General features: G+C 35.1%; 1 protein-coding gene across 2 annotated transcripts in view; it reads right to left on the reverse strand.

The window, feature by feature from the left end:
* ANKRD26 (ankyrin repeat domain containing 26) overlaps positions 1 to 23,362 on the reverse strand; it is a 93,927-nt gene that overhangs the window by 44,432 nt on the left and 26,133 nt on the right. Inside the window, exons 8-16 of one of the 2 annotated variants that reach the window (XM_053573138.1) lie at positions 20,747 to 20,807; positions 20,441 to 20,637; positions 15,103 to 15,226; positions 14,644 to 14,705; positions 11,825 to 11,915; positions 9,570 to 9,668; positions 8,934 to 8,962; positions 8,770 to 8,839; positions 4,537 to 4,610 (exon numbers count right to left, since the gene is read on the reverse strand). In XM_053573138.1, the coding sequence (XP_053429113.1) occupies positions 4,537 to 4,610; positions 8,770 to 8,839; positions 8,934 to 8,962; positions 9,570 to 9,668; positions 11,825 to 11,915; positions 14,644 to 14,705; positions 15,103 to 15,226; positions 20,441 to 20,637; positions 20,747 to 20,807 (807 nt within the window). Of the gene's footprint in view, positions 1 to 4,536; positions 4,611 to 8,769; positions 8,840 to 8,933; positions 8,963 to 9,569; positions 9,669 to 11,824; positions 11,916 to 14,643; positions 14,706 to 15,102; positions 15,227 to 20,440; positions 20,644 to 20,746; positions 20,808 to 23,362 lie in introns of both variants that reach the window. The other variant, XM_053573136.1, reaches the window with a different exon arrangement.

Consider the following 23,362-nt stretch of genomic DNA (forward strand, 5'->3'; position numbering starts at 1 on the left):
GTTTATTTGCCATGATTTTAGTGCCACGCTCATCATTATATATAATCATATCATATAGTTAGATGATATAATTATAATTTTATCATTGAAATTTTTGCAAATTCTATTTCATTTCGGTTTGAGTGAAACAGAATTTTCCAAAATTTTCAAAAGGATTCTTATTAATATTGTGCTTTTATTCCCATCCACTCTTCAGTAACTCATTTGAATTTTCATACTGTTTGGCAGAAACAGAAAAAGACATAAAATGTGTCATCTTCTTTCTTTACCTCCTGGATTTTATATTAACAGCCAGATTTATATAAACAGAAAAAGACATAAAATGTGTCATCTTCTTTCTTTTCCTCCTGGATTTTATATTAACAGCCAGATTAACAGCAACATTGTGGGACTTTGTCTTTCTGCACTGAGGTATTCTTTTCCCTACTACTTTCTATCACTCTTTTTTCATTTGGATCTTGGGATATCAAAAAAGAAGGTGCTCGCTGAAGCTGTAATACAAGAAGCAAAGTGAAACTGCTAAGTTGCTATGCTGGTGTGGAATTCTGGAAAATGAGATGCTCTCAAATTCTACATTCAGTAATTATATAATTATATAGCTGGAGGATATTCATCATAAGTAATTATCTACTATAGCCCTGATATTGATAATGGGAGTAAAATCAAGAAAGATTAAATGATTCATCCAAAGCTCCTGAAGTGCATTAGCTAACATTTATAGTACCAAAGAGATAATACAATACCATAATGCTGAACCAGATAAATTACCAGATAAGTTCATCAAATTAAGCAGATAAACTGAAAGTGTGACTTTGGCAAATACATTTAATGCCTCAGCAGTGTGATGGGAAGCCTCACCTGCTTTTATTTTTTTAATTTTTAATTATTCTGAGCATGTAATAGTTGTGTGTATATATAGGATACACATGACGTTTTGATACAGGTATACAATGTGAATACAGGTATACAATGTGAATCAGGGTAATTGGGGTATCCATCAACTCAGGCATTTATCATTTCTTTGTGTTAGGAATATTCCAATTCCATTCTTTTAGTTATTTGAAAGTACACCCTAAATTATTACTGATTATAGTCATTTGGTTGTGCTACCAAATATTGCTCATTCTGTCTATCCAACTATATTTTTTTATTCACTAACCATTCCCACTTTATCCACACCCTTCCTGCTATCCTTTTGAAGAATATCCCTAGATTTTTGTCTATCTTTAAAACTCAATATATAGACCACAGCTTTCTATTTTGGAGTCAAAACCTAAAATTTTTGGCTAAGAATTTATCCTACTTATGGAATAAAATCATGCATGCCAAAATCTACCTTCTTTCATTAAACAATAAAGTAAAGAAGGTCTTATTCAACAGAAACATTTGAGAGTAACGATTACAAAAAATACGTGCTTTCTAAAATTTTTGCATATGGGGTACCGCTCTGTCACCCAAACTTGGAATACAGTGGTGTGATCATGGCTTATTGTAGCCTCAGATTCCTGGGTTCTGGTGATCCTTCCACCTCAGCCTCTGCAGTAGCTAGGCACCACCATGCCAGGCTAACCACTTTTTTAAAAATCTTTTGTGGTGACAGGGTATCCCTGTTTTGTTCAGGTAGTCTCAAACTTCTGTCCACCTGGGCCTCCCAAAGTGTTGGGATTTTAAAGTAGTCCAATATGCCCAGCCAGATTTTCGTTTTTAAAAATGGAAATATAGAACTGATTTAAAAGAGCATTACATTTAAAAATGGAAGTATATGTATTTGTCATCAAAAATATCTAAGAGGTCATGGTAGAGTTATAAGTTCCAGCAGTTTGAGATAAACAGATAAACCTGCACACATAAAAGCACAATATATAGATTCCTTTAGCTGGGAATATTTGTTGCAAATCTCAAAGCTAGATACAGTTTTATATCTCTTCTCAGTCACCACTTTCTTCCTATTGTATTCCCATTTTATTGTTTAAATAAATGAAATTCATCTTTAAGTAAATGGGGAGGGGAAAAACCCTATAGATCATTGCCTTCTCTTTTAACAATTACCTTTATGCTTAACCTAGTTCTGAAGGCCATATGGCATATGGCTAGTTTCCCAGCTCACAGGCCAGTTGAAAGACTGACAGAGATACATGGGTTGATTAAGGAGCAAACATTCCAAGAATACTTTCCTGAACTACTTACCATCAGACTGCAGAAATAATCTACTTCTGTATACAATTATGTATTTATATAACCCCACTCTACACAAGAGTTTTTCATAAGTAAAAACTCAGACTAGGTCAGAAAAGGGATACAAAGAAAAACAAAGAGTAGCAGCAAATAAACTTCTACCTCTTTTTGAAGTTGAAATTTTTCTTTCTCCAAAGCCAGGAACTCTACTTTTAACATGCCTATCTCATTCTTAAACCTTTGCATATCTTGCTGCAATTCTTCTTTTAGATATATTTTTGATGTTCTGTTGCTATGTGGAGGGGCAGAACTCACATTTTCTAATTCAAGTTTCATGCTTTCATACTTATTAGCAATGCAATTATCATATAATGGCTTCTGTAACAAGTCTTGTATTGATTTTGTTTTCTTAGAAGTATCTGTTATAGCAGAAATACTGTGCCTTTTTTTTTTATTCGACAGCTTCATTTCTTTGGAAGGGGCAAGCCAGAAATCAAAAGGATTTTTTGAATCATTATACTGAGGTATATGTCCAATGTCTAATTTCCAGTTAGTGGTATTTTGGTTCATACTTTCTGTCACTGGCATTTCAAATTCTTGGTCTTCTTCCATTTCATCTTCAACTACTTCTGCGTTCCTTACATTTTCAGTTTCTGTATCATTGTAAAAACTTTCACTTGTGTTAAAAACATGTGCAGTGTCTGGTTTGTTAATATTTCCACTGTCAAATTTATTTTCATTTAAATAAAGCTTAGACGATGACTGGTGGGGGTATTCCGGGCACCCAGAGTATGAAGAAAATGGAAAGCCATCTTTGAGACTAGATTCTTTTGGTTCAGGAAATGCCTGAAATACCACACACACGGTAGTATCTTTTCCCTCAAAATCAAGTATATTATTTATCAAATTAGAGGGCATTTCCTTTAAGTTTGCGCCTCCCTTAGATTTACGCAGTGGCTTTTCCTCAGGACAACCAGAAATTTTATATTTTTCGCAAATTTCACCACTCTTTGGCTTTAATTCTTTTGTGATGAGTTTCGATTTATTTTTCCACTCTAACTTGCCTTGTTTGATCCACATTTCCTCATCCTTTTGCACACAAAGAAGTCTTGAATGTGCAGATATATTCTCTCTATCACAATTCTTATTCATTTCTGATTCTTGAGACATTTTTTGCAGATGTAAATGTGGAACATTAATTTGCTTGTTTTGTTTCTCAGATGTCTTTTCTGTCGGGGTGCATGTTTTTAAAATAACTTTATCCTTAAGTAATCAAGTGTGGACAAAGAAAAATTAGAAAATAATTAAAAATTAACTGTAAACTTCTTAAGCTATGTTTAGCTACCTCCAACTCACTGGACTGAAACTAAGAAGTGAAAAACAATTTGCTTTATCCTAAAATAGGAAAAAAACATGAACCAGCAAGCTTAATTTTGCCATTATTTGTTTAGATTAAACTTGATTCATTTCGCGTTAAAATTATACCAAAAATAAATTAGCAGATGATCTGTAGTATTATAAAGGCTTCTTCCTTTAAAAAGATTTTACCTTACAATACCTTAAGTAGTGAGCTACTACAGTGCATTTCAGTACTGTTTCTAAAGACTACCACCTGAGAGTGGGTAAATTTTATATTATTATGGGACAGAATCAATAGCCATCAGAAAGAAAAGCAAACTCTTAAATTTTAATTCAAATTATTTGCCATAATAGGATAATGTTATGTATCTATATAGATCTGCTTATGTCTCATTCTAATACTCTAAGGTCCAGTAATGACAATGGATAAATAATTTTAATAATATTTATGATTTCCTATACTGAAACAAGTTAGAAATTTATTGTTTGTACCCTGATATTAAAGGTCCCCTTCTATAAGCTATGATTCTCTTAATAGGCAGTTGGGTTGATTTCATGACCCCACTGTCTCCCTGAATGTAGACACTGAAATCAACTAGAGACTACAAGGCAGAATAAATATTTAACCTTGGCGTTAGTGACCAGCAATATAGAATTGCAAGTTTTGATCCACTGGGGACAATAACTCCTTTAATATGAATCCAACTCAGTGGTCATCTGTGAAATTGTTCATAATTTCTATTTCTTAGGACAAAGAGGTCAAAAAAATGGAAGAGCAAACAATATTCAGGAAACTTTTTTGCCTCAATTTAAAGGGTAAAGATCAGCGATAAATAACAATGGATTCCAAGAATATTTTAACTTTATATATTTTTTAAATTAAATTATTATCTAATGATTCAAATGGTTACTGGGAAAGGCAATTTCATTTGGACTATGCAACGTTCTTTATGTAAAGAAAACAAAATTAAAACAGCAATTTATAATTAAATTTTTTCATACCTGTGGCTGATTATTTTCCCTTCCTTCAAGACTTTCTTGATCTTCCTCTGATGTAACTTCTAAGTCATGTTCTGCTGACAAATCCATATTTTGAGTTAAAATGAAAGACAGCACATTAGATGAAAGCCATAGATATCATAAAAATAGAAATTGACATTTTTTTATAAATTGAAAGTTTAAATGAAACTTAATGTTAAGTGAAATATTTCCTTCTTTAAGAAATACTTCTAATTATCCAAAAAGTCAACAAACGACTTGGGGAGACACAAGACATCATCAGGTGGTTCAAGGCATACAAATATCTCAAGGACTCACAAATTCATCCACCCAACATAAATGAATTAAACCGCCAGAAAAGAAACCTTAAAATACAGTAGAAACATATAAAGTAATACTGTATACCATTCTCTACTACATAACAATACCTTTTTAACAACAGGCTAAGCATGCTGTTCATTAATGCTTTGCAATTAACTGTTACCATTTACACCTTTATCAGTGTACATTCTACTCCTTACATCTGAAATGTTTTTCTCCATTATTCTGACAACTTCTTTTCAACTTTTAAGACTCAGACTGCTATGTGAGTCTTTGATTCTGGCTCTTTCTCCAGATAAACAGGCATCTCCTTTCTGGGGCAGTCTCCGTGCTTTATCAGTTGTTCTGCTATCCCGCTTCCACCTGAACTATGAATTATTTATTTACATGTCTATCCCCTTTGCTCCTAGATTATAGAGGAGAGTCCTTAAAAATCATCTGTAGGGCAGTGTCTGTGGCTCAGTGAGTAGGGTGCCGGCCCCATATGCCGAGGGTGGTGGGTTCAAACCCAGCCCCGGCCAAACTGCAACAAAAAAAATAGCCGGGCGTTGTGGCGGGCGCCTGTAGTCCCAGCTGCTCGGGAGGCTCAGGCAGGAGAATCACGTAAGCCCAAGAGTTAGAGGTTGCTGTGAGCCGTGTGACGCCACGGCACTCTACCCAAGGGCGGTACAGTGAGACTCTGTCTCTAAAAAAAAAAAAAAATAATAAAAAAATAAAAATCATCTGTACACAATCATCACCTATTTTATTCAATCATTATTTACTGAGTTTCTGCTAAGAGCTAGGCACTGGGATTTAAACTAAGAAAGTAAATAAGAGGTGTCAGACTATTCTAGAGACAATGCCTAAGCTGAGACTTAAGGAGTGAGGTCAGCCAGATTAAAAGGAGTAGAGGACAGGAAAGCAAGGTGGCGGCGAGAGAGGAAGAGAAGCATGAAATGCTCTACATATCTGTCTAAAAGACAGGGACTGGTGAGGAGGCCATCACCAGTAGTTCAGTAATGCCAGAGAAAAGGGCAGATAGGGAGGGGAAAGGACTAAACAGAGAGAGTTGGGCAGAAGTCAGAGTACATGTTTCAAGATGCTTGGATGTAAGTGTTTTAAACAGTGGTTCATGGTCCTACTTGTACTGGAGACAGAACACTGTAAGTGCTGTGGGGAGGATGAATTTCAGAGGAACATGAGTAAATTAGAGGGAGCTAAATTAGAATGCATTATTGCAAAATTAAGATGATGCAAGCCTGAACTGAAGAAATGTTCCCAGAAATATTTAGGATATAAAATATCAGTGGTCAGTATAGAATGAATTTTTATTAAATATTGAATGAACAAATGTACAAATCCGGTTCTCTTTAAGAAAAGTATGAAACGAGAAGTGAACTATCTCCATGAACTGTATAAGCTTTTCATATTTACTTTGTACTTCTCCTGTTTCATGTCTTCCTGCCTTGAGGGAACTAATTTAAGTGTTTTGTTTTAAAAGTCCTGCTTCATAGATCTACTAAGCTTATGAATAAGAGCAAACAAGTCAGTGACTGTGATACAGATGGGTCATCAACTTTCAAATTCCCAGATCTTTAATAAGTCTTATCTCCAAAGATCAAACCAGTAGAATCCCAATAAGAAAAACCTGAATGAAGTTTTCATTTATTAGAATATAAATAATACAAATTAGATTAACTTGTATAAATCCTTTCTTCACATCAACAGTCCCATGTCCTCCTTTTCCCCACAATGTCCTATACTTACCATTCACTCAGTTAAGTTTAATTAACTACTATCTCATTTTTTCCTATTTTTTTAGTACAAATTACTTGATTCACTCAGAATCTCCATATTGTGTTTTCCATAGAGCTTACTTTATTAAAATTAACGTGTGTGTGCTATAAACATGGACTTTAAAAAATTTTAATGTATATACTTTAAATAAAAGACTAATTACAATGAGATTCAATGTACCAATATCTTTAGTATTTGCTTTTTAAGGCTTGGATAGATATCAGAAATTTATGTGAAAAATAATAAGACTTAAAAGTGACCTAATGTTTCCCATGTAGAAACAGCATTAAGTCTAGCCCACACTAGATCCAAAGAATACAGAGAGTGCCATAAGACAGGAAGTGAATACATGATAAAAATATTTTCCTTTTCTCTTTATCAACAAAATTATCAGATTTAAACTTTTTAAGACAAATAAAAAAGCAAAAACACAGAAGTGAAACATTAAAGACCATTTCATCATCAAGGACTCATTTATCATTTGACATTCATGAACTACATCTATGTGGTGGCTGTGATCTGAGAATCCCTGGAGTTCAAGATCCATTCAGGGGATCCAAGAAGTCAAATAATACAAAAGGTTATTTTCCATTCTCACACTCATTCTCTTACAAGTCTACAGTAAAGTTGTTCAGAGAAATGACAGGTCATAACGTCACAGCTCCAATGGTTAATGGGTCATAGTTCTAATGGCTATTGGAACGTATAGCTGTCCAGGCATATTTTTAAATTTTTCCATTTTAATTTCTAATATAGCAAAGATCAACAAATACAACCCACTTAAACAAAGACTCCTTGGAATCTGCAATAATTTCCTTTTTATTTTTATCAGCATGAAAAGAGTTTAATTAAAAGTGGCACAGTCAAATAATAAAATGCTACAAAAAACTTAAAATAAACCAGAGCTACTTGTATCGATATGGATAGATCCCCAAAATATTATGCTGAACAAATAAAAAATAGTTACAGAATGATATACGTAGTGTACAACCATTTATATAAAATTTTAGAATGTCAAAACAAATTCTACATATTATTTATGACATATACATGCAAAAATGTTTTACAAGTGCTTGGGAATAATAAACACCTATAATAATTGAGGATGTTGGTTACCTCTATTCAGTAATAAATTTTAATAGTATAAAAGGCCCCTAAGGTCGATAGTTGCAGAATCACTGTTTTAAAAGAATGTGTCTACTAAATAGTAATTGAGACATAATTAATTCCTTTCTACATTTGTAATAATCAAAGATATGCCCCACACATACAAACACACAGTCTGCTAATCAGAATATCTGATTGGCATAATTTCATCAGTGTAAAAACATGAAGAAGAAATAATGAAAGTTAAAAAACAATTGACACATTAATAGCTAGTAAACTTTTCCTTTAGGTAATGATCAGAATGCTAACAAGTATTTGAAACATTGGAAAAATGTAGAATCTCCTAATTCAGCTCTATGAATCCCTCACAAGTAAAGAGATTCCAAGTTGAGAACTTTACGGTATCAGAATATAAAACTAGAAGCATCTGACTTAAAGATGCTTTAAGAGTTCAATTTTATTTTTTTTTTGAGACAGTCTCAAGCTGTCGCTCTGGGAGAGTACCATGTCATCATTGCTCACAGCAACCTCCAACACGGGCTCAAGTGATACTCTTGCCTCAGTTTTTGTATTTTTAGTAGAGATGGGGTCTCGCTTTTGCTGAGGCTGGTCTCAAACCTGTGAGCTCAAGCAATCCACCCGCCTCAGCCTCCCAGAATGGTAGGATTACAGGCATGAGCCACCACACCCAGCCAAGAGTTTACATTTTTAGACCCTCTTTTGCTCATGCTTGTAAATATCCTTCTTTAAAACATGGACACCAAAAATATATTATTTATGTCAAATCCTTCCACTAACTTTGGAAAAAACACTGATTAAAGAAAAGAGTTGGGGCGGCGCCTGTGGCTCAAGGAGTAGGGTGCCAGTCCCATATGCCGTAGGTGGCAGGTTCAAACCCAGCCCCGGCCAAAAACCACAAGAAAAAAAAAAAAGAAAATAAAGAAAAGAGTTGGAAATAAGAAGACTGTGAGCATTTCCAATATTTTAATGCACTTCTTGCCAGAGTTAAAACTGTATTGCAAAATTTACCTGATCTGTATGTCTGTATGTCCTTCACTCCTACTGCTTTATTCAGAACACAATCTTTCTGAGTGGTAGGCTAAATGGGTTTTGAAACAAAAAGATTAATAAATAATGTAGATTCCATACAATATGTAATTAATAATTCAAGACAAAATGATAAAAGTTATTACCTTCAAGTGAGGATATGTCTTCGGAGACTCTAAAAAGTAAAAGGGACATACAATCAACCCTAGGTAAGTATGACAAAGCCAACTATATATTCATGCAGAGTTAGTATCAAGCTGAATCCTCATGCTTGTCTTTGAAAATGATTAGTTTAGGTTTTGGGGCGGTTTATTGGTTTTTTGGTTAGGATGCAACATGACAGAAATATAAGGGAGAAAATATAGGAATATAGGTTTAATAAAACATGCAGTTATGATTTCAAAAGTGAGATGATGTTCCAGACATCACTAAAATAGAAAAGTGCATATCATATACCAATGTGAACACGCTGATTGATGAGGAGAAAAGTAATCTTAACACAAAGAAGCAAATCATGATCCTCAGAGGATAAATATCAAAGCTGATGGCAGAATGCTATAGCATATCTTTAATGCAACACATCAGAATCATTTATATACCATTATGCTAAGAATATTTATCATATTCTTCAATTTGTCCAGTAATTTAGGAAGTACATTGTTGTGATGAAAATTCATTTGAATGTATAATTCATTTCTCATCAGAGAAAGTTTCTGAATTGATCAGCTTAGATATATACTTGTAGAATAATAATTAATGAAAATATTCATCTTTTTCCATACCCATGTGGGTTACTGGTATGTCTACATTTCTTGCATCCTCTAGTTTAGCCATCTTAAAGTTTCTTGATCCACTCATGCAAGAAGGTATATAAAACACATCTAAGAAATAATGTATAAGTTTTTAATATTGAAATATTTATCAAAAAGGAAAAAATTAAATTTTCACAAAATTATTAGATATTAATATTTTATATTTCCAAATCATTGCAATATTTATTGAAAATAACAATTTTAGCATTCAATGAATGAACTCTATAATAGTTTTTTTGTTTCTAAAATTAGTTTGGTTTGCTATATCAACATTAGTCTTGAATGGATTTTATGAAACATTAGTCTTGAATGGATTTTTAAGTTATCTTATTAAAAAATCAGTAATCTGAAAAACCAGTCAATACTTCTATATTCGGATTAATCTCATGTGATTAACTAACATCAATACAACATCATACAGTAGAACCTCTGTAGCTGACCACCTCACATTAACCTAATTTTCATAGACAGGACATGTACCACCACATGTACTTATGGGAGCATTAGGCCTAGTTCCTTATGTTGACCACCTCCGTATGTTGACCAGTTTGTTATAGTCCCTTGGGTGGTCAACTTACTATCTTTGATACCTGAGAGTAATGGAGAGCAGAAATGTGGCACTGTGGTTTACCCCAATTCTAGCATTTCCTCCTGCTCTACTAATCTCTGAGCATCTCTAATGTTCTGTGTGAGTGTAAATATATTGAAGCCACCTGAAGTGAATTCTCTCATTCAAGTTTCCTCACCATTAACTGCAAAATTCCTTCTTTCCTCCCTCCTTCCCATTCACAATCTTTCTTCCTCTGCAAAAGTAATCTTCGTGTCTGTGGTCTTGATTCTTTTCCTTTTACACTCTTCAAATAAACTGGGCCCACCAACTCTGTCCTCTTTATTTAGCAATAATATCTTATATCTATAATTTTGATTTCTTCATCTCTTTCCTCCTTCTACTCTGGCTAGAAACATGCTCAGAAATAAAAGCAAAATAATGCTTTCCCATGGTCCTGCTATGTTTGAGCTCTTATCCAATGGTGATTCTTCCAGATGTCTCCATAGAGAAGTCATTCTACTCAGGGTGGTCAAAGGACCAACATCATCAGCATCACCCGAAAACATATTAGATATACAGCATCCCATGCCTGCTGAATCACAATGTGTATTTTTAACAAGGTTCCCAGCTAATACCTTAACATTTGAGAAGCTCTGGTCTATACTGAATGTGCTTACCTGAACACATTACCTCACCTGAACTTAGCCTTTTGGAATCTAGAGTCAAGTTCATCCCTACCACACCCCCCAAATTCAAACTGCATTACAGATTGTAAAGTTTCTAATGTTTCTAACTTTTTATCAAGCAATAGGTTCCCTGATCTCTCCTAACTAACCCTACTTTCTACTTCCCATCCCCTTATTTTAGTGTATATGATACTATCCTATGAAGTACATCATTTTATATGCCATTAAATTATATCCACATATGGCTGACCATATACACTTATCTTCCTCTGTGGCAGACAGAAGATAACTCTGCATGATCAGGGACCTCCATCCTTCCCAACAGTGAGGAAGACAGGAAGTGTAAGGAAATTTTACTTTCCTTCTCAGACACATTTTTGGGTGATAGAAGCTCACTTTGTGCTCTTCTGACCTTTCTAACACCCTATTCTTCCTTTTATTAAGGAGTTATTTTATTTGACCACCCTGCATTATATACACCTGCTCCTTTTCCCATCCTACACTCCCTATACTCACTGCCTTCCTCATTCTTCATTCCCTCTCTTATTCCTTTCCTCTTCTTGCTTTCCTAACTTTCCTCAGGTCTTAGAGCATCTTGAAATAGAACAAATTCAGGTCCTTTATTGGCACTCTCAATTTACTCTACTACTAAAACCTGATAAAACATAGCAACTTATACCATCTCACTTCTCTTTTTATCTTCTTATACACTTAATAGATGATTTTTCTCTGGCTATTAGAATAAATCAGTGCTTTTGTTTTGTTTTGTTTTTTGAGACAGAGTATCACCTGTTACCCCAGGCTAGAATGCCCTGCCTCAAGTCAGACTAGCTCAGAGCAATCTCAAACTCCTGAATTGAAGTCATCCTTCTGCCTCAACCTCTCAGAGTGCTAGGATTATAGGGATGAGCCACAACGCCTAGCCAATGCTCATGTTTTTAAATAAACATTCTATCAAAAGACTTTTAAAAATAAAATACAGTTCTTACCTTCTACTTGGTCATTTACTGTATCTTCTTTTTCATCTGCAGCCCCAGATAAACGATCAACATACTTCTGTGGAAGATTCTCAGAAATACTCTGTTAAAGTTAATATCAATAATGACTTTCAATTAAAAAAGTAAAAATGAATTGCTAAAGATTTCCCAATCACTTTCACAGATAATGTAAAATTCCTATTTTAAAAGCAATCAAACTTAAAAACAAGATCAGCATGCACTGAAAACTAAAACATTTGAATGGAGAACCTTATAGATGCTCTCTGGACCTTGTCTTCTATCTCCACATGGCTATTGATTCTGTAAACCCAGCAAGAAAGGCCAAAGGAAACATACTCATAGATGTGTATATTTCAAAAAGAAACTAACTTCCAAATAACTAGCACACTTTGTATTCCCGACCAAAAATAAGCAAACATTTACAAAAAATACATTTGCATTAAACATTTAAAATACTTTAAATTATAGAAAAGTTTTTAGTGCTAAAATAAGACACCTATCATGATAAGAAACTTTGAAGCATGCTGAGTACAAACAGAACATTGGAGAAGCTGCTTCATTCAGATAAACAGGGCTTAGAGAAATCTAAATATATATATATATATTTTTTTTTGTAGAGACAGAGTTTCACTTTATAGCCCTCAGTAGAGTACTGTGGCATCACACAGCTCACAGCAACCTCCAACTCCTGGGCTTAAGCGATTCTCTTGAGTAGCCTCTGAGTAGCCTCCTGAGTAGCTGGGACTACAGGCGCCTGCCACAACACCCGGCTATTTTTTTTTGTTGTTGTTGTTGCAGTTTGGCCGGGGCTGGGTTTGAACCCGCCACCTTCGGTATATGGGGCCGGCGCCTTACCGACTGAGCCACAGGCGCCGCCCAGAAATCTAAATATTTTTTGAGATAACTTTTACCAGTAGGAAAAATGGTTGAAGAAAATAACAAGAGTAACAAGAAAACTCTGTTTTATGTCATGTATAAATAAAAGTAAGCAAATGTTTTTTTGTTTTTTGTTTTTTTTTTGTAGAGAAAGTCTTACTTTACTGCCCTCGGTAGAGTGCCGTGGCGTCACACGGCTCACAGCAACCTCCAGCTCTTGGGCTTACACGATTCTCTTGCCTCAGCCTCCGGAACAGCTGGGACTACAGGCGCCCGCCACAATGCCCGGCTATTTTTTTGTTGTTGCAGTTTGGCCGGGGCTGGGTTTGAACCCACCACCCTTGGTATATGGGGCCGGCGCCCTACTCACTGAGCCACAGGCGTCGCCCAGCAAATGTTAAATATAGTATGCAACTCTCTACTAGTTGAGAAATAACTTCAAAAAAATACAGCAAGTTTGGCTGGGTGCAGTGACTCACACCTGCAAAATATTGCCACTTTGAAAGGCCGAGGTGGAAGGATCTCTTGAGGCCAAGAGTTCAAGACTAGCCTGGGTAAGACAGCAAGAGCCCCATCTTTACAAAAATAAAAATAAAAAAAATTAACCTGGCTTGGTAGCACACACCTATAGTACCAATTACTCAGCAGGTAGAGGTGGGATAATTGCCTGTGCCCAGAAATTTGAGGTTACAGTGAACTGCCACTGTACTCCAGAAATGACCGGCTGAAACTGTCTCTAAAAATTTTTTTTAATTAAAAAATATATACATACATAGCAATCTTTAGTAGCAATGGAAAAACAAGAACATTTATTTGTGAAATATCTAAAATGTGCCAGGCACTAATTTGCACATTTTTCTTTTCTACACATTATAATAATAAAAGTGATTATGAAAGTGGCTACCCTAATTTCTGGGCCTGGTCATTCCAGGATGTTAAGAGTGAAATGAGGAATAGATGTGATCCATTGTTGTCTCTGTTGGAATGTCCTCTTCCTAGACTCTCACACAGCTAATTCCTTCTCATCCTTTAGTTGACAACTTAAATGTTACCCTCAGAAACACCTTCTGACTACGATTCCACTCCCGCTCCCATTCCCAGCCTAACTATAATCTTCCTCAATATTCTCTAACCTAACATTCTGTTTTCTTTATATGTGGCATTTATAGTGATTTAGAGGCTTTTGTTGTTTACTTGTTTTTCTGTTCCTACTACTATAACATAGCCCTCATCTGGTATATTTAGTGTCTAATGGCCTAGCACATAGTTGATATTTGATAAGGGTCAAAACAAACCTCATTAGGAAGGTTTCTAGGCCAAATCACTACATTCTTATAGGATATCTCCAGTGATAGTCTGCTGAAACTTAACATACCCCAAATTAGAAATCCAAGTGCCCATTCTAACTTTCCCATTCTTTCCTTGACACTACTGCCTTCAGGTTTTAAAAAAGTACATTCAATGTTTATTAAGAGATAAGGGAGCACAGTACAAAGAAATAAGGCTTACAAGTCGCAAGGAATCAGATTGGGTCCTCAAGTTTTTATGTCAAACTAAAGAAAATTATATAAAAGCTAAAGAATTATTTCAGGTCAACCTATGGCCAGATGTATGATTCCTTGATATGTGTGGATGTGTAAAAGCTCTCATGAGATTCAGAGAGAAGCAGTTTGGGCTGTCAGTTTTTATAACTTGGAACATCAAGAGACGTTTGGGATTTGAAAATACTGAACGAATCCTGCAAACCACCAGAGTTGTACCATGCAGCAGTTACATTCTTAGCAATACTTTATTAATTATAGGACAAAAAATATAAGAAAATAATTCTTTATGGGGAGATGCAAAAGTGAAAAGTAAAATCAAAGCATCCCCTTTTATGTTTTAACATCACTCAATGCTTATATTTAAAAAAAAAAAAAAATCAACAATAGTACCTCAGAATCCCAAGGTGAGTCTATATCTTCCTCTTGTCCTAATCCTAATGCAGACATCATATCTACAAAACATTATTCACACATAAATTCACGAGAATATTTATTATTATGATTTGAAAAACATGTCTATTTCCATTCATAAACATGTCAATAAAATATAAGTAGTACCAAAAAGGAATTTAGAAGGTTGAAGAAAGTAGTACAAAGAAAAACAGCAAAAGAAAAATATTTAAAAGAAGTAGATAGTCATTGAAAATGGCATAAATGTATTCATGATCTATGTAAAAAAGACTTAATAAAAAATAATCTAAATAAAAATATATGTTTAAAAGTAAAAAAATAAAGTTTTATTGATACATAAAAAAAGAAGTAGATATTATATTTGGATCTACACAGATTAAATGGTTTTTTTAACAATGACATTTAATCACAGAACAATTTCCAGAGATACTTCCTTACCACTTCTATTATTTTTGCGCACTTCGTCAGAAGTCACGTTGTCATCTGTTTGCTCTACTGGAGCACTATCAATAATACCAATACTATTTTCTTTTTTTCCAATTGCTGCCTCTGTTGTTCCTTCCTATTAAAAACAAAACAAAGTCTAACTTCAGAAACACTGAAGTGTTTATTCACTTACCCACTGAATCAATCATTCAGTAAAACAACAAACATTTATTGCATCTATCAAGTCACGGTCACTATACTGGAAGAAGCTAAGAAAATAGAATCACAAGACATGGTGGAACCACACCTACGGTGCATTTTACAAGGGTACATGTTAAATTTACTAAGTGTAGAGTATAAATGTCTTAACACAATAGCTAAGAAAATGTGGTGAAGGCTATGTTAACCAGTTTGATGAAAAATTTCAAATTGTATATAAAACCAGCACATTGTATCCCATGATTGCATTAATGTACTCAGCTATGATTTAACAAAAAAAAAAAAAAAAAGAATTACAAGACAGATTCTGCCCTGTATTCAAGTGGGGGTAGAGACACATGAAAACAAGAACAGAAAAGTAGAATTCACTAGTTGTACAACTGAAGTGAATAAAGTACAGTACAGGCACAAAGGAGAGAACAGTCATATCTGCCTAGAACCTCAACAAATGCTAGAAAGGTAGGGCCTTTCAAAGACCAAGTACAGAGAGAGGGGGTGAGGTGTTTCTAGGCAGGGCAGCATGAGCAAAAGGATGAGGCATGAAACATGGTAAATGAGGGGTACCAAAGTAATGTAGTAAAACTGGAACACAGTTATAGAGAATGGGATGGAGAGAGAAAACAAAGGAATCAGGCTGAACCACAAAACACATGTGTCATGATGGAATGAGAACTTTCCCCTTCATGCAGTGAGAATCCATGCAATAAGCTGAAAAGTTAGATTATCACACATATTCTCTAGAAAGGTGACTCTGGCAGCACTGTGAAAATAGATGAACATGGGGAAGAAGCAAAACTAGAAAGTCAGAAAGTGAATTACAGTAATAAAATAATGAATAATGGTAAGCAGGTAGAAAACACAGAACCTGATGGAGACTAGATTGGTGATGTGATGGAGGGCTGGGTGCAGGGTACCTCCTGCTTCAATGTTTCTATACTATTTACTAGAAGTTATTTATTAGGATGGGGAAACCAGATGATAGAATAGATTACAAAGGGTCATGAAAGAGTCAGAAAAGGGACAAGGACAATGTCTTCAATTTGGGACAAACAAGTGTGAGGCACCCAGGGGACTTAGAAGCCAGATCTGGATAAATACATTTGGAGTAAGAATACAGGACCTTATTCAGAAAAAGCATATGGTACTAAGAAGATAAATAGGATTGGCGCCTGTAGCTCAAGATGCTAAAGTGCCAGCCACATACACCAGAGCTGGCGGGTTCGAATCCAGCCCAAGCCTACCAAACAATGACAACTACAACCAAAAAAAAATAGCCAGGCATTGTGGCAGGTGCCTATAGTCCCAGCTACTTGAGAGGCTGAGGCAAGAGAATCACTTAAGCCCAGGAGTTGGAGGTTGCTGTGAGCTGTGTTGCCAAGGCACTCTACCCAGGGCAACAGCTTGAGGCTCTGTCTCAAAAAAAAAAAAAGAAGATAAACATTTGTAAAATACACTAAATTAAATAATGCAAACCTGCACAGAACTCTTAAATTCAGAAAATGAAAACAAAAGGAAAGGAAAAAACATGACATTCAATTTTTCAATTAAATACAATTAAATATTTTAACTTTTTTGTTTTTTGCATTTTGTTTGTTTTGTTCTTTTCTTTTCTGAGACAGAGTCTCAAGCTGTTGCATTGGGTAGAGTGCCATAGCGTCATAGCTCACAGCAATCTCCAACTCTTGGGCTCAAGCGATTCTCTTACCTCAGCCTTCCAAGTAGCTGGGACTACAGGCTCCTGCCACAACTCCCAGCTATTTTTTTGTTGCAGTTGTCATTGTTGTTTTAGCTGGCCCAGGCTGGGTTCAAACCCACCACCCTCGACGTATGTGGCGGGCGCTCTGCCAACTGAGCTATGGGCACCACCCTATTTTAATATTTTTAAAGGACATAAAATATGCTTTTACTAATATATGTAATTATTTCCGAAATATTATAACATACATTTTTTAATTGAATGAAAAAGTTAATTCTAAAAAACTAAGTCAAGATGCTGCAAGACTCCTTTGCAAAAATTAATCTTAAATGTTTTAACCTGTGGAAGGGAAATGCTTATGCGATTAGAGAATTATGACACATTCCTAAGCACTTCTATGATGTAAGAAAGAAATGTAAAACCTTATTTTAATATTCCCATGTTTTATGGATGGAGCTGGAACATATTCTTCTCAGCAAAGTATTTCAAGAATGGAAGAAAAAGTATCCAATGTACTCAGCCCTACTATGAAACCAATTTACAGCTTTCATCTGAAAGCTATAACCCAACTATAGCACAAGAAGAGGGGGAGGGAGGAGAGGGAGAGGAGACGAGAGGAGAGGGGAGAATGGGTGGAGGGAGGGTAATTGGTAGGCACACACCTACAGTGCATTTTACAAGGGTACATGTTAAATTTACTAAGTGTAGAGTATAAATGTCTTTTTTTTTTTTTGTAGAGACAGAGTCTCACTTTACCGCCTTCGGTAGAGTGCCATGACGTCACAGGACTCACAGCAACCTCCAGCTCTTGGGCTTCCGCGATTCTCCTGCCTCAGCCTCCCGAGCAGCTGGGACTACAGGCGCCCGCCACAACGCCCGGCTATTTTTTTTTTTTTTGGTTGCAGTTCAGTCGGGGCTGGGTTTGAACCCGCCACCCTCAGTAAATGGGGCCGGTGCCCTACTCACTGAGCCACAGGAGCCACCCAAGTATAAATGTCTTAACACAATAACTAAGAAAATGCGGTGAAAGCTATGTTAACCAGTTTGAAGAAAATGTTTCAAATGTTATATAAAACAAGCACATTGTACCCCATGATTGCATTAATGTATACAGCTATGATTTAATAAAAAAAAAATTCCCATGTTTTTCCTAATCCCCTACAAACAATATACTAAAAGCTGTAATTACCTATTTACCATATAATTACCTATGCCATATAGGATGGTACTTAAAAATTAGAAAGAGCATGCAGTTTAAAAAAATTCAGCTATATTTTTCCAAGTTAAAGATTTAAAAGTCTTCAAATATATCCTCATATTTACTTGAGGAGAGAAGAAAACAAAAAAATCAAGTCAAGAGGATTTCTGACTTTTTGAGATTAAAGAATTATATGTAAGCTTTGACAACAAAAAATAATAAAGTTAATGACACTTTTTGAGAATAATATAAAACGTTCCCATTGCTAGAGATATTTTTAAAAGTAAAAGCTGGGGATGGTGGCAGGCACTTACTTGGAAGGGTGAGGTAGAAGGATTGCTTGAGCCCAGGAGTTTGAGCCTGAAAGTGAGCTATGAATGTACCCACTGCACTCTAGTCTAAACAACAGAGCAAGACCCCAGCTCTTAAAAATATAATAATAATAATAATAATAATGATAATCTTCCACAGGCAATCTTATATAATGTGTTGGAAATCTTTCCTTCTTTATGATTCTATGACAAGTAGTTTATTTTAGAAAAATTCATAAATTTTGTTTATATTCATTTGATTTGTATATATGTGTGTCCATTACATGCAGAGATTATAAAAAGACAAATCGGAATATCTCCAGAAATAATTTCAGCATTTATTTAAGAAGTTTCCAGCTTATAATTTATTTTATCTTTTAATATGGATGAAGAATTGCCTTTATGTAACTAGAAATTTTAATTTTCACTAATGAAAAGATGAAATAAAATGCTTATTTATTTTCTTTATTCTCAAAAACATCTAAAATGGTTACTATTAAGATTATATTGAACAGTAAGATGAATTAGTTAAGTATGCCAAATACTAAGAAACCTTTAATGAAAGAGTCAAAAATTTATAATTCATAATAAACCTGATAAAATAAATCTTACTTTGTATTATTTATGAACACAGGTTTTACTAGATTAAATATAAGACATTACTTAACTAAATTTAAGAGAAGTGAGGATTAAATTTTCTTTCCTTGCTTTTTATATTTTTTAACTGATACATAATACACATTTTCAAGGTACATGTGATAATTTCAAACATTCATATAATTAAATCAGGGTAATCAGGATATCTATCACTTTCTTTTCCTTATGCTAGTAACATTCAAATTATTCTTGTCTGGTTATTTGTAAATGTACAGTAGATTAATGTTAAATTCTTCATTAATATCAGCTGTAAGTGGTTCAGAAGAATCTGGGCATTTCTTACGTGACTTTTCTTTTTCTTTTGTTTTGAAACAGAGTTTTATTATGTTGCCTTTGGTAGAGTGCCATGGTGTCACAGCTCACAGCAACCTCAAACTCTTGGGCTTAAGCGTTTCTCTTGCCTCAGCCTCCCAAGTAGCAGAACTACAGGTGCCCGCCACAACACCCGGCTATTTTCTTGTCGCAGTTGTCATTGTTTAGCTGGCCTGGGCCAGGCTTGAACCAGCTAGCCTTGGCGCATGTGGCTGGTACTGTAATCACTGTGCAGCTGAGCCTGACCTGACTTTCTTAATTTGCACCTAAAATAATTTCTATCCTGGCTCGTCGCCCGCAGCACAGTGGTTAGGGCGCAGGCCACATACATCAGGCTGGTGGATTCAAATCAGGCTTGGGCCTGCAAAACAACAATGACAACTGCAATAAAAAATAGCCAGGTGTGGTGGCAGATGCCTGTAGTCCCAGTGACTTGGGAGGCTGAGGCAAGAGAATCACTTAGGCCCAAGAGTTGGAAGTTGCAGTGAGCTGTGACACCACAGCACTCTACCGAGGGCCTCAGAATGAGACTCTGTCTCAAAAAATAATAATAATAATAATTTCTATCCTACCTTATAGAGTTCTTACTGTCATTTAACCCCACAATTTCTGTTGTGCTTTTACCATAATCTCTCTCATCTTGGCTCTCTTATTTAATCTTTATGTCTGCCTTCTTTCTCATAACTCCTCTCTTTATCTTCAGATTTGCTAAGCAATTTGGGGGGATTATTTTCTAATTCTTTCCTTCCATAACGGCAAATCTAAGCGTTGTTTACTCCCATTAACTTTTAGTAATGTCAACCTTGTACATATCTCTCTCTCTTGTTATTATGCATGTTTTCTGTTGTGATTGTGAGGATTTCCATTTCTTTCTAGGATTCTTGTCATCCTTATGGGGATTGAAGAATTGGTATATGAAAAAAGCATGAGGGAAAAATGTTTTTTAAAAAAACTTACCTCTGTATGACCAAGGTTTGCTAAAGACTTGAGGGAAGGTGCTGGATGAGGGCCAGGTAATGGAAAGGCAGGATGAGCAAAGGCTGGGACTTTAACTGATCTGGAAGGAAGGCCTTCAACTTCATCTTCCTCTGGACTATCAGAATTACTGTCCTCAATCAAGGTTGTATTTTCTGTCCTCACAGTGCTATACTGTGCTTCTACTATAATAAAAACACAGTTAAGAATATATAAAAATATTTTAAATTAATTATCAATAAATGTTCAAGACAAGCCTGAAGAAAAAGAAGTCTTCAAATAGCTTACAATTTTTCTTGGATTGTAGAGAAGCAGTCATTAGCTTTGTTAAACTTGGTTTGGGGACATTCTAGAAAAAAAAATAGTTTTAAGAATAATGAATATCAAATTTGATAATTATAATATTCACCACTACTATATGATCTAACACAGAGCACGGGTTTTGGAGTCACTCAGATGTAGATTTAAACTTCAATTCTGCCATTTACATCACTTACATCTTCTCATGGGGTAAGGATTATAAGAGGACAATACAGATATCCCCCAAATTTTATTCCCCTCACTCCTGAATGATTATTATACAAATACTATAATATTCATTAGATTATTTTCTTAACCAAAATAATCTAGAACAAAAATTTTCCCCAAGTAATTGAAAGTATTATTTAAAAAACTAACATTAAGAAATTTAAACTAATCATGTTATATTTCAAATGTATTTCCAATACTTATATTTGCATGAATTAACTCTTATAGTGGAAAACAGGGTGATACTACTGTTTAAGTAGTATCTTATTTAAAATGGGTTGTCATTGCAAATAGTACAAGTTGCTTGTTACTTCTATTCTGTTTGTTAAAAAGCTAAATACAAATGCCTATATGGATTCAGCTCCTTCCAAGAAAGAGGAAAAAAAACCCCATGAATAAACCCTGTAGGGCAATGATCAATGAATTAAAACCACATATTGCTACTAAACAGGAAGTTGTAATTAAATACGCTGACAATGGAGACAAAGTAGACTAAAGAAATAATGTTCCACAAGGAAAAATTTAGATGAGAGTAAGCCATTTCTAAAACGTGGGTAAAGAGGAAAAAACAAAGAAAAAAGAAGAGATATAACCAATCAAGTATAGCTTAAGCCAAGAAAGAAAAGTAAAAACATTAAGTACAGCAAGGTACATGTGGCCGGGCGCAGTGACTCGGCCTGTAATCCTAGCACTCCAGGAGGCCAAGGTGCGTGGATTGCCTGAGCTCACAGGTTCAAGACAAGCCTGAACAAATGCAAGACCCCATCTCCAAAAAATAGTCAGGGGTTGTGGCAGGCACCTATTAGTCCCAGCTATTGGGGAGGCTAAGATAAGAGAACCACTTAAGCCCAAGAGTTTCAGGTTGCTGTGAGCTATGATGCCACAGCACTCTACCAAGGCGAACAAAATGAGACTCTGTCTCAAAAAAAAAAAAAAAAAGGTACATGGAAAAATACAGATATATAACAGAGATTTTTGTTCCTAGTCTATCCTAATAATATTGATTAGCATTTACTTTACAATTGGTTTTTTATAAACTTTATTCTAAACTTTTTGTAACTCTTTATTCTAAACTACTTCTAGAATAAAGAATTTAATTTTATTACTATTCAAATAGTCAAGCATGGTCATCTACCACTACCTGAAAACTGTAACATTACTACTACTGAAAAAGAAAAATGAAAAAGAAATGTTCCACCAACTTCCCAATTGAAAAAAGAACTGGTAATCAGAATTCTAAAGACTAATGTATGGCTTGAAAGGACATCTTTAATAGAACATGGACTGGAGCTAAAAATAATTTAAGAAATTCTAATCTGAAATTCTAATCTAAGTTTATAGTTGGAGATACTAAAAAATATACTGTAATTCTCTTTCCTACTTATGACATTTCTAATTTATTTTATTATATGTATTTCCATATTTTAGAAATGTAACAGATTGAATTATTAGATATAGTATGCATATCATATTGCTTATAACACTTCATGACATAGAAATCAATTACTTGTTCATTTATTCACATTCAAAAAATATTAAAATCCTTCTTACATGCAAGACTTTATTCTATGTACTGCAGGATACACACAAATATGTTTCCTAACTTCCAATAGCTCATAGTTATACAGGAGCGTTAAAATAATTATTTAAATCACTAAATTCAAACCCTTCTGAAATATAAAATTGTATTAATGTGATACAAGGACTTTGAGTGGATACTTTGAAAAACTACAATGCAAAAAACTTCTGAAATTATATGATTATTTAGAGTATCTGTTTCTACTACTGCCTTTTATGTGGGGCAAAATATGTACTCTTTACATAGGCACAGTAGAATCCCTTTACAATGATTCTGAGAAAGAGAATTTAAATTTCTAAATTTCCACAATTTCTTTTCTTTTCCTTTTTCGAGACAGGGCCTCACTATGTTGCCCATGCTGATCTCTAACCCCTGACCCCAAGTGATCCTCCCACCTCAGTTTCCCTAGGAGCTGGGCTATAGGCATAAGCTACCATGTCCAAATAAATTCTCACAATTTCTTTTTTTTTTTTTGTAGAGACAGAGTCTCACTGTACCGCCCTCGGGTAGAGTGCCGTGGCGTCAGACGGTCTCACTGTACCGCCCTCGGGTAGAGTGCCGTGGCGTCAGACGGCTCACAGCAACCTCCAACTCTTGGGCTTACGCAATTCTCTTGCCTCAGCCTCCCCGAGCAGCTGGGACTACAGGCGCCCACCACAACGCCCGGCTATTTTTTGGTTGTAGTTTGGCCGGGGCTGGGCTTGAACCCGCCACCCTCGGCATATGGGGCCGGCGCCCCACTCACTGAGCCACAGGCACCGCCCATTTTTCTTTTTTTTTTTTTGAGACAGAGCCTT

Source organism: Nycticebus coucang, chromosome 20 (genome assembly GCF_027406575.1).
Source record: "Nycticebus coucang isolate mNycCou1 chromosome 20, mNycCou1.pri, whole genome shotgun sequence".
In the NCBI taxonomy this organism is placed as follows: Eukaryota; Metazoa; Chordata; class Mammalia; order Primates; family Lorisidae; genus Nycticebus; species Nycticebus coucang.